The 17,712-nt window shown below is 54.2% G+C and overlaps 1 protein-coding gene across 11 annotated transcripts; it reads left to right on the top strand.

The window, feature by feature from the left end:
- The first annotated feature begins 726 nt into the window (after positions 1–726).
- Positions 727–15,146, top strand: SLC35C2 (solute carrier family 35 member C2). 11 transcript variants are annotated; one of them, XM_054467568.2, is made up of 11 exons: positions 806–1,187; positions 6,468–6,844; positions 7,529–7,608; positions 7,849–7,909; positions 8,595–8,658; positions 9,360–9,432; positions 9,993–10,161; positions 10,269–10,352; positions 12,866–13,041; positions 14,201–14,330; positions 14,567–15,146. In XM_054467568.2, exons 6-11 carry the CDS (start codon positions 9,367–9,369, stop codon positions 14,695–14,697), a joined length of 756 nt encoding a protein of 251 aa, XP_054323543.1. In that variant the 5' UTR covers positions 806–1,187; positions 6,468–6,844; positions 7,529–7,608; positions 7,849–7,909; positions 8,595–8,658; positions 9,360–9,366; the 3' UTR covers positions 14,698–15,146. The 11 variants fall into 11 exon arrangements, with proteins under 11 accessions (XP_054323538.1, XP_054323537.1, XP_054323543.1 ...); XM_063659412.1 differs by having other exon boundaries at positions 8,595–8,834; XM_054467563.2 differs by lacking the exon at positions 7,849–7,909 and having other exon boundaries at positions 727–831; positions 7,458–7,608.
- Positions 15,147–17,712: the final 2,566 nt, after the last annotated feature.

Genomic DNA, 17,712 nt, shown 5'->3' with positions numbered 1-17,712 from the left:
TGCAACCCTAGCTTGCCCTGGCCTAATGTTCTTGACTGCAAATGCTGCCCTTTTAATCCATCCCGCAAGATGAAGAAAATCGGAACTCCCTAGGCTGGCATTTTGGGGCCACTGCAACCTGCCTCTTGGCTACTTTAACCACCACAGTTATAAACAACCTGTGAGCCCCAGGCACGGCTGGAGCTTTCTCACCCTCCTTTAGGATTCTCCCATTTCCTCTATCTGGGATGCTCTCCCCCTACTCAACCTATTGAAGTTGAGATAATTCTTAGAAAGTTTCATACAGAAAATATTTCACAAATGTTTCGTATTACTTCTGGATCGCCCAAGTTTTAAGTTGTAATGGCCCCAGCTGGCCCCAGCTCCCAGAAGAAAAAGCCCATGAGATAACTTATCTTCGTGGTTCTTTCCATGGTTGCCCAGCACTAGACTGGACATAAGAAAAACAATTTGTTCAGTAAAAGTAAACAAGTTACCATTTTTTGGATGCTCACTGTATGCAGAACAGTAGCAGGCACCGGGGTTCCAAAGCAAGCCCCTGATTGAGCGCGGGAGAGACACAGACAATTACACGGCTGTGCCCTGAGCCTGAGGGACTTCGCGGAGAACGAAACTACGCTGTACCTCGGTTGGACCAGACCACCTCAGAACCCGATCACAACAGACGCCCCGCCCCCGCGCTGCCCCGCCCCGCCCCGCCTTTTCGCCCCGGCTCCGCCCAGCCCCTGGGTAGCTTCCGGCGGAAGTTAGCGCCCCTGCCGCGGTTCGGCGGCGGCATCCGGCCTCGCACTTCCGGCGGGAAGGTTCCGGCCTGGAGCTCCCAGGGCCGAGGTGAGTGGGTGCGCTGCCGGCCTCCCGGCGCACTCCCAGAGGCTTGGGGGCCGGGGCTGGAGACGGGAAGCGGGCTCCCCGCCCGGGCTCTGCGCGGGTTGACATGGGGCACGCCACGCCCCTGCCCCTCCCCGGGCCTCAGTTTCGCCGTCTGTGGAGGGGGCAGGGGTCTCCAAGCGCCTTCCTGCAAGGCACCTGCCGGACGCCGGCTCATCTGGTATTTCCTGAGCACCTGCGACGTCCTGGGTGCAGGACCCGGGCCGGAATGGGACACGGCTCTGCCCTCTGAGAGGCTGCTTCCCGCCGTGGGATTGGGGCGGGCAGTAAACACGTGAGCAAACAAGGAAACGTCAGAGGTGGGAAGTGCCACGAGGATTGGGAGGGGTGGGGCATTGGAGAAAGTATTCAGCCAAGCGGAGGTCTGCGGAAGGGAGCTGAAGGCCGGAAGAGCAGCAATTAAAGAAAGACACAGGCTTGATGTGTTTGACACGTGGCAGGGGGCCGCTGTGGCGGGTGCTGAGACCAGTGGTAGAAGAATGAGGTTGCAGAGGCCTTCTTGTGGACCAGGCTGAGGAGCTGGGCTTAGCCTTAGGGCATGATCTGTTTCGTGTGCCATCTCTCTGCTTGCTTTATAGATTGCAGGCCTTAGGGGTGAAAGAGGAAACAGGGAGACCAGTTAGACCAGTGGCAGTCAGAAGGTGAAAGATAATTGTGGCTTAGACTGTGATAGTGGGAATGGAGAGGAAAAGAAGTAGAGGGGTCAAGAAGTGTATTGAAAGTGGAACTGACAGGGCAGGATTTGAGAAATGACAGAAATAAGTGGTCAAAGATGACTTCATCATAGATTTTTGGTTTTGGCTTAAGTAACCGAGTGAATTATGCTGGCATTTACTAAATGACTCTGGGATAGATTGGGAGCGTGAGAAATAATTACGAAATCTTCTTAGGGCATCTTAAGTTTTAGATATTTGGAGTGCAGCTACCAAATAGGCAGTTAGATATACGAGTCTGATACAGAAGAGGTCAGGGCTGATGTAAAGAATTTAGAAATCATTGGCAAGTGGATTGGGTAGGATGAGATTATGTAGGGTAAGATTTAAGAGAGAAGAGAAGCCAGGTTCCAAGCTTTAGGCACCCAATTTTTATAGATTGAGTTGACAAGAAGGTGCCAGCAAAAAAGACCAATAAAGAGTCCAGAAAAGCAGAAGAAAAACCAGGAGAATGTGGTATCGTGGCACCCAAGAGAAGGTTTTTTTAGGAGGAGGAAGTGATCCATTGTGTAAGGTAAGAATAGAGACTAAGCTGGCCCAGCACGGTGGCTCACGCCCGTAATCCCAGGACTTTGGGAGGCCAAGGCGGGCAGATCATCTGAGGTCTGGAGTTCGAGACCAGCCTGACCAACATGGAGAAACCCTATCTCCACTAAAAATACAAAATTAGCCGGGCATGGTGGCGCATGCCTATAATCCCAGCTCCTCGGGAGCCTGAGGCAGGAGAATCACTTGAACCTGGGAGGCGGAGGTTGCGGTGAGCCGAGATCATGCCATTGCACTCCAGCCTTGAAACTCCATCTCAAGACAACAACAACAACAACAAAAAGAATAGAGACTAAGCCTTTGAAGGTGCAGCAGGGAGGAGGGTGTGGTGACTCATTGGAGCAGTGGAGATGGGCTGAAGTGAGGGCAGGGGGTGAAGGAGTTGGACTGGCAGTGCAGGGTCCTCTGGGGAAGTTTCACTGTTAAGGGACCAGGAGGGGATTAAGCCTCTACCATGAGCCAGCATTTAATGCTGTGCCCGATGCCACTTTACAGTTGGAGAAACTGATTCCAGAGGTCTCTCCCTTTACAGTTGGAGAAACTGAGTCCAGAGGTCAAGTAACTTAGGGTCACACAGTAGTGAGTAGGGACACCAGGATTTGATTCTCGGTCTCTGACTCCAAAGCCCACACTCTTAAGCACTAAACCATGCTGCCCAAGTTACAGTTAGGAAGATGGAGGGAAGCAGGTGCGGCAGTGATGCACCAGCCAGCCTTACCTTGATGTGACTGCTGCCCCCAGCTAAGGTGCTCTCTGTGGAAAGTGGGGCAGAATATGGACTTTCCTTCCTAAGCAAATGAGATTTCAAAAAGAGTTGTTTACTCCTTTAAATCTTGTTTCCCTTATGAAATAAGGGTGGGGATGTTTTCAGTTTCATGTCTGTGTCTCCAGTGGTGGGCCTACAGGAGTGCTTAATAAATGCCCATGAAGTGCCTAGATGATCTCCAAGGACCCTTCTAGCTGAGATTTGGCTTTGTGTTTGGGCATAGGTGACCTGAATCCCAATAAGAAAATGAGTTAACTTTGAGACAGTGCTTCTTGTAGGCGGGGTAGCCATAGGGACTTACTGGAGGCAGGGGACCTGGGCCAGGTCTGTGAAGGAAGGTCAGCATTTGAACAGTGGAGGGAGGGTGTCGCAGTGCTGCAGCAGGAAATGCAACAAAAGCAGGAACTGCAAGAAGTTGGTTAACAGAAGAGTGAACAGACTTCCCTGGCTTGGAAGCCACAGGAGGAGCCATGAGGGAAGAGTGCTGGGAAGAAAGCTGTGTTAGTGCCAGCATGTCCTGTGAGTGCCTGTCACAGGACAGGGTCAGCAGTGGTTCTCAACAGGGAGCAGGTTTGATCCCCAGGTGACATATGGCAGTGTCCAGAGACATTTCTTGGGTATCACAGCTTGGGATGGGGGGAAGGATGTGACAGGTGTCTGGTGGGTATGGGCCAGAGATGTTGCTAAACATCCTGCCATGTAGAGGATGGGTCTTCTCACAAAGAATTATCTGTCCCCAAACAGCAGTAATGCCCAGGTTGAGAAACCCTGGTGTAGAGGAAAGAGTGTGGGTCTTGAGATCTGTAGACGTATGTTTGACACCCATGCGCCCGCTTTGTTGGAGGAGCCTGATGGTGGTGGTTGCAGGAGAAGTAGAGAGAACCGTGTAGGAGACTCCTGCAGTCATTTGGGGAGAGGATGGTGGCTGAGATGGTAGTGGTGGAGTTCAGGACATGTACTTATATTTGGGATATTTCCGAAGATAGAGCTGACGGTATTTATTGATTGAATGTGGGCTGAGGGGAAGAGAGGAATCAGGTGAGCCTAAGGCTTTTGGCCTGAGCAAGTAGGAGAGTAGTGGAGCCATTTGCTGGGATGGGAAGTAGGAAGAGGAGCAGGCTTGGATGAAAGGGGGGTGTGGAAAACACGAGTCAGTTTCAGACACTCTAGATGTGAGTAAGATGCCTGATATTAGATATCTAAGGGAAGAAGAGGTTAGGTAGGCATTGGATATTCTTCTGGAGTTCACATGAATCAGAGCTGGGGCATATATTGGGAAGACGTCAGCTTACAGAAGGCATTTGAAGGAATGAGAATGCATTAGGTCAGGTAGGAGTCTCAACTCATTGGATCTGACATCTCTTTTTTATTACAAATATTTTGTAACAGTCCCTTTTATTACCCTAAAATGAAACATATGATTAATAAAAACTGCCTACACATAATTTTTTAAAAATCAACAATGCGGCCGGGCGCGGTGGCTCACGCCTGTAATCCCAGCACTTTGGGAGGCAAGGCGGGCGGATCACCTGAGGTTGGGAGTTCGAGACCAGCCTGACCAACATGGAGAAACCCCGTCTCTACTAAAAATATAAAAAATTAGCCAGGCGTGGTGGTGCATGCCTGTAATCAATCCCAGCTACTTGGGAGCCTGAGGCAAGAGAATTGCTTGAACCTGGGAGGTGGAGCTTGTGGTGAGCTGAGATTATACCATTGCACTCCAGCCTGGGCAACAGGAGTGAAACTTCGTCTCAAAAAAATAATAAAATAAAATAAAAATAAATAAATCAACCATGCCCTATAGCATAAAAGGAAAGTAATTGATAGTAAAACAAAGTATGTTTCAATATGTAAGTTTCTGGACACAATAGTGCTGGAAGTTGCAGTGAAGCTGTCCCTTCTATGTGCACCCTCTAGGAGAGTGATGGCCACAGACGCAGACTGACACAGCCGTGTTGTGTCGCACCTTGAAAACCACTAGTGCCATTGCTGGAGATGATGTGGTTTTTCCAGAATGGGAACTTTTGGTGCCATTTTGAGACCAATTTTGACCATTTTCAGTCTCCCTTCATTGTACACAGGCATCTTATTCTTGGAAGTGTTAGTTCACAGCAGAACCATGGAAACACTGTACTGTGTTTACATGTAAACAGAGTTACATTCTAGGTTCAGATAATTATAAGCTAATCTTTCACCTATATGAATGTCAAAGTCGTGCAGGATGCAGAGCAGTAATTGGCTATGTGGAATGCCCCTTCTTTATCCCTGCTTACTGAACTCCAGGAGCGTATCCCCATAATACCGCCACAGGTTTCCAAAGCTCCTCTGAAGACAACTGTAGCCCCAGAGATTCATTTGGACACAGCCAGCTCCCTGTTTGCCCCAGGGAGGGGAAATAGTAACATGAGTTCCAGAGTGCAGAACAGAATGTAACCACTCCCTTCAGAAATGGTGGGGTGGGAGATGGAGAATGTGTCTGATCTTGAAGCCTAGGAAGGCTTTGAGAAGAAGGTGGCGTTTCAATAGGATGGGAATGTCTCAAAGGAGGAGCTGTGGTTGGGGGGGCACCCAGATGAAGCAGCAGGTATCATCACATGACGCTGGACCTGGGACTCCTCCAGGCGCAGACAGTTCTACCTGGCGTGCTCTGGGCACTCATCAGGGTTGGCTGGATTGACAGGGAGGCTAGGAGTGGTTTCATTTGGCAATACCAGAAGGCAGGCTCTGCTTCCAGGGAGTAGTGGTTACAGCCTGGTCTTACAGTGTTCCAGCCGTTAGAGTGTTTCCTTCTCCATTTTTAACCCCTAAAGACCAGACCAGTCCCCTGAAAATCGCATGCCTGATCTCTGTCAGTCATCAAACCAGACGGAGAACTTAAAGTATGTCAGGTGTGCGTAAGGCCAGTGTGGTCTTACTGGTCCCTATCTTTGTGCCACTCATAGCCTCTTAGGGGACACAGACATTACTCAAATCACACCCTGCACAAGTGCTATGAAAGAGAAGTAGGAGAGCCGTGAAAGCCACATGTATCTCAGGGGACTGATTGAGGGGATGGGGCGGGGGTCCCTGAAGAAGTGACCTCTGAGCTGAAGATAGGATTGATGAAGGACTGAAGGGTGGGTGCAGTGTTCGTTCATTTCCTTCAGACAACGGGAAGAAAGCTGGTGTGTTTGGGGAGCTGAAAGGCGCCCGGTAGGGCCAGGTCCTGGAGAGCCTGTGGCTGAGACTGGAAAGACCAACAGGGCCAGATCAGGCCATGGGAGCCCAAAGAAGGGTCCTGGTCTTTATCAGAAAAGCACTGGAAGCTGCTGAAGAGTTTTAAGCAGTGGCCTGACATAATCAGATTTGTGTTTTAAAAGGTCACTTTGGTGGCAGTTCATGGAGAATAGCTTGAGGTGACAAGACAGCAGACACGACATGGGTCTCTGGGACTGCCTGTGCTGTTGTGGGCAGCCCCTCCAGAGCCCTGAGTCATGCAGCTTTCAGAGGCACCCATGGCTATGAGAAGCACAGTCTCTGCCTGAGGCTCCAGAGCGGCCCTTTTTCCCCAGCAGCAGACCTCGGGACCTGTGAGCGCTGCATCCAGTTAACCATGGGAAGAGTCAGCACCAGCCACCAGCCCCTTAGGTGAGGACTCTGCCTGGGGCTCCGCTGATGGTTGCAAATCATGGAGCTGCAGAGAGCTCCTCCAGCCAGGAGACGTTCTTGGTGAAAGCTGTGGTCTAACTCCACCGGCTCTTCCTGCACGTTGTATTCAAGAGGGGTGCCTGCCCCCGCTGACTCAGGAGCTTGGGTGCTGCAGCCGCCACGAATGGGGAGGTGGGCCCTCGATGTGGCTTTTGTGTGGAAGGCGGTGTTGACCCTGGGGCTGGTGCTTCTCTACTACTGCTTCTCCATCGGCATCACTTTCTACAACAAATGGCTGACAAAGGTATCAGGAGGCCTCGCTGGGGCGGGGCGCTGGGATGAAGGTGGCTGGAGCCATGGCTACGGTGCCCTTCATGTTTAACAGGAAGGCACAAACTTCAACCAGTCTAACTGGAAGCCAGTCACAGCTGGGCTGGAACAGGGCCCTCCAAGCCCGCCGTGCCAGAGTTCCCCTTCAGTATTTGGATCCGGGGAAACCAAGGAGAGCGGGGGGTGTGAAGGGATGAGCTGGGGAAACTGGGGCTCAAGCAGCAGCTATTTACCCCACTAGAGAAGTATTTGAATATTTTAATAAGTGATACAACGTAGTGGGCTGCAGTGGCTCTCATCTGGGCATAGGCTGTGAGGAAGGCTGGGCAGCTAGCTCACAGGTGTGTTGAAATGGTGGAGACAGCACCAGGCTAGGATTGAGCCCCTTGGCTGCCACCTGTCTTTGTGACCTAAGAGTCTGTCATTCCAAGTGATGATACCGTAACTAAGGGCCCTACGCAGATAGCAAGGTCCTCATGAACCACCGAATGAGCCCCCCTCCAGCAGAGGGGCGAAGAGGAAGAGGGAGCCGGTTGGGGGCAGGCTGTCTAAACCGAGCCGGGGTGTCTGCTTTGGGCTCCATACAGAGCTTCCATTTCCCCCTCTTCATGACGATGCTGCACCTGGCCGTGATCTTCCTCTTCTCCGCCCTGTCCAGGGCGCTGGTTCAGTGCTCCAGCCACAGGGCCCGTGTGGTGCTGAGCTGGGCCGACTACCTCAGAAGAGTGGCTCCCACAGGTAGGTGGGGGACCTCAGTGAGGGCAGGGCAGGAAGAGGGGCTGGGGAACGATAGGATGAGAACAAGAGAGACACCCGCATGTCTGGAAGCCGAGTCCCTCCCCTCTTCCTGCACTGTTCCTCCTCTGCCGTCTTGGCCTGGCCTCCCTCCACCTACGCTGCTGCCTCTTGCGCACTGCGTGCCTTCCCACTGCCCCACCACACACCCACAAAACCCCCTCTGCACCCGCGGCCCCGCAGCTCCCTCGCCCGGCAGCAGACACCCAGCCTGGAGTGCAGCCCTCAGGCCTGGAGATAAGTGGTGAGCAGACAGGGTCCCTGCCCTCGCAGGGCTGTGACATGGACGTGGAGGGCACTACGGAGCCCAGGGAGGGGGACCAACCCAAGGCCGGGGCCCATGGCTGGTAGAGGAAGATTTCCTAGGCCAGGTGCTGAGTAGGCAGAGCCCTGAAGGATGCATGGGACTGGTTGGCCGTGGGAGGAGGGGCCCTCGTGGCCCGAGGGAGATTTAGTGCCAGCTCTGGGGTCTGGAAGGGAACTCAAAGTGTTTCAGGATACTGCGAACCCGCTGCTGGCCAGAGGAAGTGGGAAAAATGAGAACTGAGAGGGTGGGCAGGGGTCACGTCCTGGAGGCCGGGTTCCCTGTGGAGGAGTTTGTGTTCCATCCTGAGGGAAAAGGGTTTCCAGTAAGGGATCAACCAGATCGGGTTAATACCTCTGCTCAGGGGGCTCGCTAGAGTGTTTGTGGAAACCACACGGGCCCGGCCAGTCGGAATGGGCCCCAGCCCTAATGCTAGAGCAGCCCCCCGCCTTTGGGGGCCAGATATTAATCCTTTAGTTGCTGGTGGAAAAGAAGGCCCGAGGGCCCCACAGGAGGCACTGGGATGGTTCAGAAGTGGGGGACATTCAGGTGCCTCAGGGTACCAGCCCACCCCAGCATAGTGTGGACCTCCCACACTGTCCTGTGGGTGCCTTTGTCTTCACAGCTCTGGCGACAGCGCTTGACGTGGGCTTGTCCAACTGGAGCTTCCTCTATGTCACCGTCTCGCTGTGAGTACTGGCCATGCCCTGCTGCCTCCCTTCAGGCTGAAGCTCTCTGTCTGTCCAGCGGGGTGTCTGCATACCCGGCTGCCAGGCCAGCCACTCCACCACTCTGGGACCAGCCCTTGCTCTCTCAGCCTCTCCCTGGCACCCAGCAGCTCTCCGGGAAGTCGCCAGCCTCTTCCGTAAGCCCAGTGCAGAGGGGATGCTGTGCCCACCTGCCCAGCAGCGTGGGGAAGCCAGGGAGCTCACCCAGAACCCCATCATCAGAGCAGGGGAGGGCAGGCTGCAAGGCCACAGACAGGCAGCCACTGGTGGGTGGAACACGCAGCCGCAGTAGAGCCCTATGTGGCCTGGGGGCTACACAAGAGTTTCTTCTTCCCTCTGGTGTTTTGCTTCAGAGAGCACTGTTCCTGCCTTCTTGTCCTCCTACTTCTCATCCTTCCTTCCCGCTCCTGGGCTCTGCCAAGGGTTAGGTAAAGAACAGGACTCAAAGAGCTCAATGTCAGACCTGTAACCTCTTCTCTCTGGTGATAACCAGAGGCCTCTTAGTCAGAGATTCCTTCTGATGAAAGGTCGCTTATCACTCAGATGACTTAGCCCAGCTCTGTTTGGTCATTTCGCTCAGTGATTTGTGCTCCTGCTCCTTTCTCGGTGATGGGTCTGAGCCCTGGGCTCCAGCAGTGCATTGTGGGTAATTTTGCTTCCAGGTACACAATGACCAAATCCTCAGCTGTCCTCTTCATCTTGATCTTCTCTCTGATCTTCAAGCTGGAGGAGCTGGTGAGGCCCCAGCGTCTCTTGTGTCCTTCCTGCCCCCACAGGTGCTAAGAATAAAGTGGGAGTCCGAGCAGTGGCTCGTCCTGCTGTGTGACAGAGGAGACAAGCCCAGTCCAGGTGGCAGTAGATCCCTTTCTGAGAAGGGACCTAGACACGGGCAATATTCAGAATATTTAGAAACCAGTGTGGCAGGGTAATGACCAAAGGTGAGAGCACTGCAGGATGAGGGTCCCAGCAGAGCCGGGTCTAGGAAGCACCCTGCTGTGGGAGGCAGTAGCCCTGTGTGTTAGGCCCAGGGAGGAGGTGGGACCACTTGGGGGCCTAGGACAGCCGTCAGTGTGGCAGAGCAAGCAGGGCTGTTGGCATACCAGCTGACCGTCAGCCCTACATGCTGACATTGGTGGGCAAGGACTGTCCAGGACCCCCTGGGATGGAGCTGAAGGGTGGAAGGATTTCTTGCCCCAGGGGCAGCCAAGATGGCTGCTGACCCCAGGCTCCAAATGTGATGAACCCTTGACCCTCAATACCCCCGAGTTAGCTGCCACTGCTCCCCATCCTACCAGCGTGCGGCACTGGTCCTGGTGGTCCTCCTCATCGCCGGTGGTCTCTTCATGTTCACCTACAAGTCCACACAGTTCAACATGGAGGGTTTCGCCTTGGTGCTGGGGGCCTCGTTCATCGGTGGCATTCGCTGGACCCTCACCCAGATGCTCCTGCAGAAGGCTGAACTTGGTGAGCATGTGCCACTCATCCTCCAGAGAGAGGAACCCCGGCACAGGCAGGGCGGAGGCAGGGCAGGGCCGGACCAGACCTGATGGTGCCCGTCCCCTGCCCTGCAGGCCTCCAGAATCCCATCGACACCATGTTCCACCTGCAGCCACTCATGTTCCTGGGGCTTTTCCCTCTCTTTGCTATATTTGAAGGTACGTTGGGCCTTCCCTTTTGAGGGCACCTCAGTGCAGCAGACCACAGATCCTTGCCCTGAGCCCAACACAGTGGTAGCTGCAGAGATTATTGAGATCAAAGATGCAGTCCCTCCCCTGGAAGTGCATGGTTTGGGGTCCAGACAGATACAAACAAAATGGCTGGAGTCCAGCATGATAAATGCTACAGAGAAAGCACATATAAAATTCAGGGAACAGTAACAGTAAGTGTGCACAGAGCCCTGAAAGTGCACCAGGGCTGTTCTGATCTTCTTAAACATAGGAACTCATTTCATCCTTCCAAAAACCCGGTGTGGCAGTACTATTATTATCGCCCATTTTGCAGGTAGAACAAAGTGAGGCACAGAGAAGTAAAGATAACTTGCCCAAGGTCCCATAGCTCATAAATGAGCCAGAATTTGAAGCCAGCAGCCTGGCTCCAAGTGGTCCAGCCCTACTCTTAACCACTCTATCCTGCCTCTAAGGAGTGGGGAATCAGGGTTGTTCCAAGATGCTGGAGTAATCAGGCAAGTCAGAAAGGCTTCCCAGGCCGTGGTTTTGGAGGGTGAGTGGGATTTTGGCAGGCTGCAGGGAGCAAGGCATCTTGGAAGTAGGAATAGGAGGTTCAGCCGTGTCCAAGCATATAACATGGGGATGTGTGTTCAGGGAGTGTGGGCCACGCAGGATCAGCAGAGGGTGGGCTTCCAGAGCTGGGGGCTGAAGACCAGGATGTGATGACACAGGAGCCTGGGGACATGGTCAGTTGTTCCTCCACTGTCGTCCAGGGATGAGGAGAGCCCTGGAGAACTGTGTAGGCTGGGAGGTGTGGCGCCACCTTCCTTTCTTTGATGTTTTGGGATTAGCCTTTGTCCCCTTTCTGTTTATCCTTCCTCCCAGAGTCCCCTCTGTAATGCCCTCAGGGTCATTACAGAAAATTCTGTCCCACATCCATTTAAGTTTCAAGCAGTGAAGCGTCTTGAACCTCCCCAAGAAAATTATTCTGAAGCCCCGTTGTCCAGGAAACTTCTGTTCAGGGCCTCGTTTTTTTTTCCCTCTTTAAAATCTCTCCCCATTCCTTCATTATGCCCCCTTGTACCAAATGCCACACTCTCCCTCCCCTCCCGGGTGTTTACACCATGCCCCATCTCTGCAAAACCTCATCTGAAAGCCCCTGGTAGTCGTCACTTAGCAAAGCTGCATGGATTTCGCTCCTTTAATCTTTTCTGGTAAATTAATCCCCCAAGCGCCTTCATTACTTATGTTGCTCTTCCCCGAATTCCCTTCAATTTGCCAACGCCTTTGCAGTTCTGCTGAGCCCAGCACCAAACAAGATGTCCTACACTGTGAGGCTGTTTTGCCTGGGGGGACCGTCACTCGGCATTTCTTTGGTGCTTCCCTCCAAAAATCTCAAAATACTCATCAGGTTCCAGCTACCACAGTTGTCTCTTGTGCCCAGTTCCAGGCCCCCTTTCACCCTGTGCTAATACACCACGAGGACTTGCCTGTGGGAGGGACGCCGGGAGTCATTCTCCCGGATGGACAGTGTTGGAGGGACCATGACTCCTCCAAAAGTCTAAGCTAAATTTGGGGTGGGGGGGCGGTGCATGCCTGTGTTTCTGGAGCAAGGGGCCATGTGTTTGCATTTTCTTTTTGGGAAATGTTCAAGTGATACCGCGGGTTGGAGAAATACCAGTCTGGTCCCAGGCCTCTCATTTTATCAGTAAGGAAACTGAGGTCCAGAAAGGGGACACATCTCAGCCCAAGTCCCACAGCTCTGTACTAGCAAGACCTAGATTAAAATGAACATTTGTAGGGATAGAATTTTGTCCTTGTTTGTAGGTGAACTGGCTGCAATGTAGACCAAGGAGCTCCCTGAGTGGGCCGGGGCACTGTTGGTCTTTCCTCACTTGGTGGCTGCCCTGCCTTCTTTAGCCCAGTAGTTACCACAGCTCCAAAGACCCCAGGAAGTCAGCAGCCATGAGCCCCTCCCCACAGACCAGTAAGGGAATACCGTCCAAAGGTGCAGGGCACTTCCATCCGTCTTTCCATGCAGGGCCACCCCCCTCTACTTTACCCCGGAGGCTCAGATGAGCCCTCCCCATCATTCCACTAGGATCCGCATCATCCCGCTAGGATCTCCATCATCCCGCTAGGATCTCCATCATCCCGCTAGGATCTCCATCATCCCGCTAGGATCGCCATCATCCCGCTAGGATCCCGTCATCCCGCTAGTATCCCGTCATCCCGCTAGGATCCCCATCATCCTGCTAGGATCTGGCTTGTATTGCCCCCAGGCTCTCTGGCAGCCATCACTGCTTCCCTGGTTTCCCCAGGTCTCAGGCCATCTGCGTGGGATCACTTTATACCTCCCATGCTTTTTCTCTGGGCTGCAGACAGTCAGCAGGTCTCAGTAAGGACTCACTACTACAATGGAAGATCTTGTGTGGTTGGCATTGGGCTGGCCGAGGCAGCCCAGGACCCGGCCTCCCACTCTCTCTCCCTATTGCTTTCAGGTCTCCATTTGTCCACATCTGAGAAAATCTTCCGTTTCCAGGACACAGGGCTGCTCCTGCGGGTACTTGGGAGCCTCTTCCTTGGCGGGATTCTCGCCTTTGGTTTGGGCTTCTCTGAGTTCCTCCTGGTCTCCAGAACCTCCAGCCTCACTCTCTCCATTGCTGGCATTTTTAAGGTACAGACTCGGGCGTGATGCCAGTCCTGTCTTTAGAGAGGGAGCCCCCAGGGATTTCTCACCAGCAGCTTCAGTCCGAGCTCCTGCACCCCAGGGCCCTGCAGAGAAGAGACGGAAGTGCCCCATTAGGTGCCAGGCACTTTGCTGAGTGCTGTGCTGGCCCCTCCTTCCGTCTTGACCACAGCCCTGTGAGAGGGTATGACCACTCCCATCCCACAGACAGGGACACAGTTAGAGAGCCGCCCCTCCCCAAGGGCACAGCAGGGGCCTCAAAGCCAGCTCTGACTCTGCTAGGCCTGGAGCGCATTCACATTTTACCTTGACTGCCAACTCTGGCACTGGGCAGTGGCCTGGAGCCACAGGTTGAACAGCCCCTATCCGGACTCATCAGGAAAGAGTTCCGTGATTGACTGGCGGTGTCCTCCAAGGCCACGGCCAGGGCTAGTGAGACCCTGAGCAAGCGCCCCTGTGGCCAGCCTCGCTGTACCTCTGCCTCGCAGGCCTGTCCTTCCCTCTCACACCTCTTCTCACTTCTCCCTCTCTCTCCCACACATTTCAACAGTCCTCCCTGTTCAGGGGCAGGAAGGGACTTTTCTCTTTGGCCAGGCACACACCAATACTGAAGCAGTGTTGCCTAAACCCAGAAATGTAGGCCTCTCCGAGGGTCTTCTGGCGGCCAGCCGCATGCTGAGGCATGGCTGTGGTTCTTGGATGAACGGCCTTGCCAGTCCCGTTTGGAGTCTCTGTTTATAGCGAGCCCCGGGACCAGGTGTGTCTTCAGTCCGGGGTAACACAGCATTCTCACACGGAGGCTCAGGGCTCTCTTCTGTGGCTGCCTTCTGAAGCAGCCATCCTTTATCCTTGTGGATAAGGCGCGATCTGGACACCCTGGTCCCCAGCCTGGGATCTGGTTTGCCTCTTTTATTCCTGACAGAATTCCATGAGAAGCACCTCCTTTGTTGCATCTCACAGAGGGAGGCTGGCAGGACAGCGCCGCAAGCCGGCCGGGTCCCCTGACCTCTGCCTGCCTGGGCCCAGGATTTCAGGCAGATCTTGATCTGCCCACCTGAGTGTACCTAATGCCCCCACCTTCCACCCTCCTGGTGAAGCAGCCAGATCTGCCTGTCGATCATGCTCCCTCCTGCTTCTCTGCCCCCAGGAAGTCTGCACTTTGCTGTTGGCAGCTCATCTGCTGGGCGATCAGATCAGCCTCCTGAACTGGCTGGGCTTCGCCCTCTGCCTCTCGGGAATATCCCTCCATGTTGCCCTCAAAGCCCTGCATTCCAGAGGTAACCCGGAGTCCCTTCCAGAAGCCTCTGTTTTCTGTTCTTCTCCCTGTGACTCTTAGTGATTCTGATGCAGGAAGTGTGCCCGGTGGCTCTGCTGCCGTCACTCTTCTAGGAAGATGTGGGGGTCATCTCCAGAGTGGGTGGGTGGGGCCTGGGTGACTCAGCACACATGCAAATCAGAGCAAACCAAGAACACCACGACTGGGCCTGTAACTGTGATCTCTCTCTATCCCAAGGTGATGGTGGCCCCAAGGCCTTGAAGGGGCTGGGCTCCAGCCCCGACCTGGAGCTGCTGCTCCGGAGCAGCCAGCGGGAGGAAGGTGACAATGAGGAGGAGGAGTACTTTGTGGCCCAGGGGCAGCAGTGACCGGCCAGGGCAAATGGCTTAGAAGCAGGCCACTCCCCAGCCTGCTGCCAGCACTCACTGTGCTCAAGCCCCCGGGGCTCTTCATGGTAGCTGGGAGCTGTGGACGGGAGTCACCAGGTGGTGGGGCCAAGCCAGGGACTCGTGACTCTTGCCCCTCCCTTCAGAGCCTGGTCACACAAGGGGCGAGCACCAGGCCAGCCTGGGACTGGCCAGAGCTGGGCCCAAGCTGCACTGGAATCGCAGCAGGAGAGGGGAGTGGGCTGCTTCTTCCCAACCACTTCCCAGGCTCTGACAGCCGAGACTCATTTCCAAGGCACAGCAGCTTTCTAAGGGGACTGGGTTTGGACTGGGTTTTGGACCTCGAGAGGCTGGAGCCTCATCACCTGGGCAGTGTCTTTTCTCAGAGAGCAGGTTTCTTTATAGTTTGGAAATAAATGGTTCACGGTCCACTGGCTGCCTTGTGTTGCTGGAGACGTGGGGGCAGGGTGGGGACAGTGTGGGCCTGGCCTCTCCTTTCCTTTCCCTGCCTGGGGCCTTCTTCAAATGTCTGGGCTTAAGCCAGGCCTCCTTCGTTTTCTCGCTCCTGTTAGAACACCAGTGCCCTCCCCATGGGGCCCCACTGCACCTGCTGGCAGGAAATAAATGAATGTTTACTGAGTACAGCATTCTGGAGACCTTACATGTTTTCACAGCCTAGTTTGAATCCTGGCTCTGTCACTAGCTGTGTGACCCTAAGCAAATGACCTAACCTGTCTGTGCCGTAGTTTTTTAATCTGTGAAATGGGGATAATATCTATCTCAGAGTCCTTTTGAAGATTGAGTCATTATTAGTAACAGATTAAATGTTATATAAGCATTTCTTTTAATCCTTTTAACAACTAAGGGACTAAAGCCTGGAAAAGATAAAGAGCTGCTTAAGTGGCCGGGCTGAGGTTCATGTCCAAGTCTGTGTACGTCTGTGTGTGCACGTGCTGCACGTGACGTCCACACAGCCTCCTGGAAGGCTTCGTGGGCCCCTGGGGCTTGGGTCTTCCACTCCTCCTTGGCCAAGTCCCACCTCTTCTCTAGACTGCAGGCCTCTCTCAGATGAGGAAGGGAGGGGGCAAGACCCCAGCTCTGTTGTGCTGTGGACTGAATCTACTCCTGTAAACTGGTTCCTGGGCCCTGGGAGAGACCCCACCGGCCCTTGGGGACAAAGCTTTCCAGGCGAAGTGCTCCTAGGCACTCACAGCAGGTGGCGCCATTGCACCACACTGGCTCCCGGAGCCCAGCCGCCCTGCCACCGCTATCCAGACACGGGCAGAAAAGGGGTGCTTGGAAGAGGACAGTGGGTGTCCATGGGTGGGGACAAGGATGGGGCTTGTTCTAAATTTGTTTCCATCAGGTCGGAGTCACTAAAGCTCATTCGGTTAAGCCCAGGAGAACTTTAATACTTTAAAAATGGGTCTGCAAACTTCCTGTAAAGGGCCAGATAGTAAATATTTGGGGTTTGGGGACCATATGGCATCTGTTGCAGCTACTCTGCCATCGTAGCACAAAAGCAGCCATAGATGACACAGACCCAGGGTGTGGCTGTCCCAGTGAAACCTCATTTACAAAAGTAGGATCCAGCTTGCCGGCTGAAGTTTGCCAGCAGGAGAACCCTCAAGAATTCTCAAGTCCAACTTCCACTTCTACAGCAGGAGACTGAAGCCAGGAAGGGGCGGTGACTAGCCCGAGGCCCTCAGAGCCTCCGTGCTCAGGAGGACTCAGACCGAGATCTGCCTCTAATTCGGATTCCCAGCACAGACTCAGCAGGCGGAGGTGGAGCACCAAGGGCGCTTGGAAGCGGCCTCTTATCTGGCTCCTGCACCACTGCCCCCCTTGGATTCCGCAAGCTCAGAGGCCAAGATTAAAGGAGTCTCATGCTCCAGCTGGATGATGTGGGAAGAGCCAGCCAAGGATGGGGGCCAGGGCTTCCTCTGTCTTAGAGGCTGCTTGGGATGCAGGCTGCTTGGGCGGCAGGGGGAGCCTGCCAGAGCCCCGCTGACTCAGGTGGATGAGAGCTTCCTGTCTGTTCCCCCACAGCCCGCCTCCCAGCACAGGGAGCAAGCGTTGCTGTCTGGTGCAGTAATTACAAGGTGCAGAGTGGGGGCCCTTAACCTCGCACATGTTGGGTTCAATGACAGCCCTTCATTTAGCAGCAATTACCAGCTGAACCTAAAGGAGGGCTCCCTCTCCTCCCCCACCCAGCCCACCCAATCGCCTGGCCTCCTAGGCCAGACAGCGTCCACCTCGGCATTGAGCCCTAGAACCACCCATACTGTCTGCAGCCATTGCATCTCAGGCCTGCAGCATCACCATGGCAACGCGGTGCTTGCACAGGTTGAGGGAAGCTGAGAATGTGACTTGTCTCTCCAAGGCTGTGGTGTCTGTCCCCACACAGCCCCCAGCTCCGAGGCTTCTGTAGAAGGGGGCGGAGAGAGGAGAGCTGACCTGCAGGTTCGAGTTTTAAGTGCTTACATGCCCACCACCTCTCCCAGGGACCCACAGTGGAAGGAAGGTTAATGCCCCCAATATGTGAGGATGTCCACAGTTGGTGCTGTGGTGGCAGTGAGAACGGGCTGCAGTTTGCCTGTGGGAGGGACCTGAGCCATCAGGCAGGGCCCGGCATACCTTAGTCTTCACTCCGGTACCCTTTTCTGCCTTGAGGGCTCAAGGGATTGTTTCCATCTGTTTCTGCTTTATCCTGCTGTGAAAAACCTGAAAATCCCAATGGCTTGAGAGTAGTGACATGGCACCGAGAGAACTCTCCTTGTGGTACTTGCTGTAGCTTCCTGCAGAACGCTAGTGATGGACTGAGGGTGGGGACTTCCAGGCCATCCATTTAGGTCGACAGCATTCAGTGAGTGCTGGCTACATGGCAGACACTGCCGGACTTGGGGACAGAGACACTCGTTTTTGGAGTCAGCCTTCCTCCCAGCCCACGGAAGTGATGAGGCAGTGGGCTGGGGAATGGGGAAGAAAGAACAGAAA

The sequence above is a fragment of the Pongo pygmaeus genome, chromosome 21 (assembly GCF_028885625.2).
Source record: "Pongo pygmaeus isolate AG05252 chromosome 21, NHGRI_mPonPyg2-v2.0_pri, whole genome shotgun sequence".
NCBI classification, from domain to species: Eukaryota; Metazoa; Chordata; class Mammalia; order Primates; family Hominidae; genus Pongo; species Pongo pygmaeus.
The sequence above is the reverse complement of the archived record's forward strand: the minus strand, read 5'-3'. Positions and strand labels throughout refer to the sequence as shown.